Source organism: Carlito syrichta, unplaced genomic scaffold (genome assembly GCF_000164805.1).
Source record: "Carlito syrichta isolate Samal-C Ts95f unplaced genomic scaffold, Tarsius_syrichta-2.0.1 Scaffold305654, whole genome shotgun sequence".
In the NCBI taxonomy this organism is placed as follows: Eukaryota; Metazoa; Chordata; class Mammalia; order Primates; family Tarsiidae; genus Carlito; species Carlito syrichta.
Genome location: NW_007249750.1, coordinates 160,133 through 163,591, shown reverse-complemented (window position 1 = coordinate 163,591; position 3,459 = coordinate 160,133). Strand labels below are relative to the sequence as shown.

The 3,459-nt window shown below is 50.2% G+C and overlaps 1 protein-coding gene across 2 annotated transcripts in view; it reads right to left on the bottom strand.

Annotated features, from left to right (window-relative positions):
* Positions 1-618: 618 nt before the first annotated feature.
* SLC28A1 (solute carrier family 28 member 1) overlaps positions 619-3,459 on the bottom strand; it is a 60,894-nt gene continuing 58,053 nt past the window's right edge. For both annotated transcript variants that reach the window (XM_008062087.1, XM_008062088.1), the window contains 4 exons: positions 1,982-2,063; positions 1,190-1,288; positions 970-1,081; positions 619-691 (listed from right to left, as the gene is read on the bottom strand). In XM_008062087.1, the coding sequence (XP_008060278.1) occupies positions 619-691; positions 970-1,081; positions 1,190-1,288; positions 1,982-2,063 (366 nt within the window). The remainder of the gene's footprint in view (positions 692-969; positions 1,082-1,189; positions 1,289-1,981; positions 2,064-3,459) is intronic.

The following is a 3,459-nucleotide window of genomic DNA, read 5'->3' as shown; positions in this document are numbered from 1 at the left end:
ACTTTATTTAACCCAGTATTTTCCCAACCTAGTGGGGTCATGGAATCCTCAGAATACCTCTTCAGATGGGGTTCCACAGCACATCAGTTTGAGAAGCGCTATGAGGGAAGGCAGTGGGGGTTTCTCTGAGAGGAGAAAAAGGGTCTCCAGGAAACACCGTCTGGCAGAGGAAGCCACAGAGAGATTCTACTGCCCAAGAAGGAAGGGGATTGGGTGGCTGCAATGCTAGAGGGGAGGGGAGGAGGCTTTGGTGTGGGGCCCACAGCAGAAGGGAAGGGTGCATGTGAGGGACTCCAAGGAGGGGGGAGTAGAGAGAACCAGGGTGATGACTGGATGTGGAGGGGAACAGGAAGGAGGCAGAGGTGACGCTGAGGATTTACTCTGGGGGAGGCAGGAAAACAGGGAGCAGAAAGGGGGCTGGATGGGAGGTGTCCTTGCCTTACCTAAGTCTCCACTTCCTCTCTGCCTGTTTGCTGTATTATCCCTCCCCAACTGTGGGACTGAGCTGGGTCTAAGCCCTGTGGCTTCCCCGAGGAAGGACCTGGAGAGGGGAGGGTGGTGACAGATGCTTCTTGGAGAGGAACAGCCCTCAGAAGGCACAAAGACGTTCTGTCCTCATTACGCACACGCCGTGTGGTTGTAAAATCGACAGCAGTTGCTCAGGGCACCTGGGCCAAACTCTGAGTCGTTGCTGTAGAGAAAGCAAAGGTTGCAGTGCGGGCTCCTGGCCTGGCTCTGCTGGCCACTAGCAGGCTGTGCAACCCTGAAAAAGTTTCTTCACACCTCTGGTCCACCCTTCCTTTTCAAATTTGGTCCTCAAGCCTTTACTTCCTCCTCCCCTGGTCACGTCAGCCACAGCCATAACATTTTACCCCTCATCCGGGTGGCGAAGGCATCCCCCAGTCATTCAGGCCTTCGGTACCCTATCACTGTTGGTGACCCCACAGCCCCCAAGGCCCAGGCTCTCACTTCTGGAAGAATTTGCTGCAGCACTGGTATACATCAAAGCTGCTGCTGCTGAGGGTCGTGTTCAGGAGGGACACGCAGTTGACAGCAGGCTCCCTAGGCACGTAAAGGATCCCTGCAGAGGGAAAGCAGCAGGTAAGCAGAGCTGAAGAGCCCGGCCGTGGCCCTGGGGCCAGTTAGGAAACCAGGGCTCCCAGTCCTGTGTAGCCCAGCCTGCACTCACCTGCCACGCAGGCGTTCACCAGGGACACACAGGCCCCCGTGAGGAGTGCCCGGAGCACGATCTGGGAGAAGTCACTCTTCCGTTGGGGGACCATGGAGGCTGCAAGTGAACGGGAGTGCCCAGGGCCAAGGAAGCCGGTCCCTCTCTGCCATGTTCTGCAACCCTGGCTGCATCAGCTGCCCTCCCTCCATCTTCCAGCTGGCCCAAGGGATAGACGCTGACTTCCTGACACCTTGCTGAGTTCAGGAGTCCACTATGGCCTGGCGTGGGCCCCTAGGTGATGCCCCACACCTCTGCACATACCATCAATGAGCCTGGAGTCAGGCAGGATCAGGATTAAACACAGGCTCAGCCTCTTATTAGCAGAGTGACGTGGGCCTTCACTTCATTTCTCTAAGACTCAGTCTTCTCTGTAAAACGGGATGATTATACCACCTGGAAGGGTGGCTTTGAGAAGCGGAAATATTTATAAAGAGCAGAGAACTGTGCAGAGCTTTCCTCCCTAGGCTCCACCAGGCCTGTCCATTGTGACTGTGGGAAGCAGCAGACAAAGCCTCGGAGGATGGACCAGTACCACACCTCTCATCCCTGAGCCAGGCTTGGCGTCCAAAGCCAAGGTACTAGCCTCCCAGGCCACTCCCAGCAGCAGAGCATCATGGAATTCCAGGGCTGAAAGGAACCTCCCTGGCCATCCTACTCAGGCCCTGCCTTCAACAAATGGGCCTGCATGTCCCCAAGCAAGTTCAGGTCCCTGACTCTCCTAGACTTTGGGAAGGCCCCCACAGGACTCACTCAGGCCTCCCATCATGATCCCAATGGAACTGAAGTTGGCAAATCCACAGAGAGCAAAGGTAGTGAGGATTTCCGCTTTGACCTGAAAACACACAAGATGAAAGAGGAGGCACTTCCCTCAGACGGGACGGGAGCACCCCCATATCAGCTGGCTCCCCAGTCTTAATTTCACCCCCTTCCTATGTGTTCTTGACCTTCAAGCTCTCTGTGCTGCCCCTTCCCAGGCCTTGCACTCCCACCTCTAGGTCAGCACACACTGCATCACCTCAAGCACACAGTCCCCCCACCTGTCCTTCAACACCTTTCTCTCGACTACTGGCCTTTCTGGGTTGCTCAGGCCTCTTGCTTGGGCCCTACTAAGCTCCATGCCAGGGTAGCTTGGGGGAGACCCTTTCCTGACACTCTATAGTCTTGTGTTTCTGGCTACTGTGAGGGGTCTCAGGCTGAGGGCTGAGGGGGAAGGAGTGCTATCATGCTGAGGGTGGAGGGAGTATGACCCCCTAGGAAGAGTAAAATACTGGGAGCCCAGTGAGCCTGGTTTCCAGGTTTGTCCCACCAGTATCAGCTTGAACAATCCAACAACCTCTCTAGGCATCAGTTTCTCCATCTGGAATGTGGGAATAATGCCACTTGCCTGGGAGTTCTGTCCTAAGGATCGCATGTTTGGAAACATCAAGCATAGAGTAGGTGTTTAAACAAGGTAGTTTGTCCCTTTTGTTCTGAATGGTTGTTTAATTTCCCAGAAAGAATTATTAAGAGTCAAAATGGAACAATTTGGAAAAAAAAAAAATTGGTTTAGATCACTCCTCACACCATTTACAAAATTAATTCTAGATCACCAAAGTTAAATATTACTATTTTAAGCATAAAATGATAGAAAGCATAGGATAATAACAATTATTGTTGCAAGGAAGTATTATTACTCTGATTTTTGAGAGGAGCAAACCGAAGCTCAGAGAACTTAAGTAACTGCAAGAGGGCAGCTGTGTTAGAATTTGAACCCAGTTTTGTCTGACTTCAAAGACCACGGTCTTCATTACTTTATCATGTTGTTTTAGGAATTTAACACTTACTAGGCAACTTCCTAAGTTTAGAAATAATAGAAGAAATCACAAAGGAAAAAATATTGTGTAACATCTACATAAAAAAACAAATTCCTGTGCTTGCTTTGGCAGCACATATATTAAAATTAGAACAGTCAAGATTAGGATAGTCCCTGCACAAGGAAAATTCATGAAGCATTTTATGTTAAAAAACAAAAACAGGAAACAATTCCCTGTAAACAAAATGAAGGGAAAAAAAAATAGACTAGGAAAAATGTAACAGAAAAAAAGGTTAATGTCTTTATAGCATAAATACTTCACACACATATCATAAGAAAAAAATATTTAGGCACCTATATTCCTGCTTGTTTTTTTTTTTTTTTGAGTTGGAGTCTCACTCTGTTGCCCAGACTGGAGTGCAGTGGCCGCTCCCGG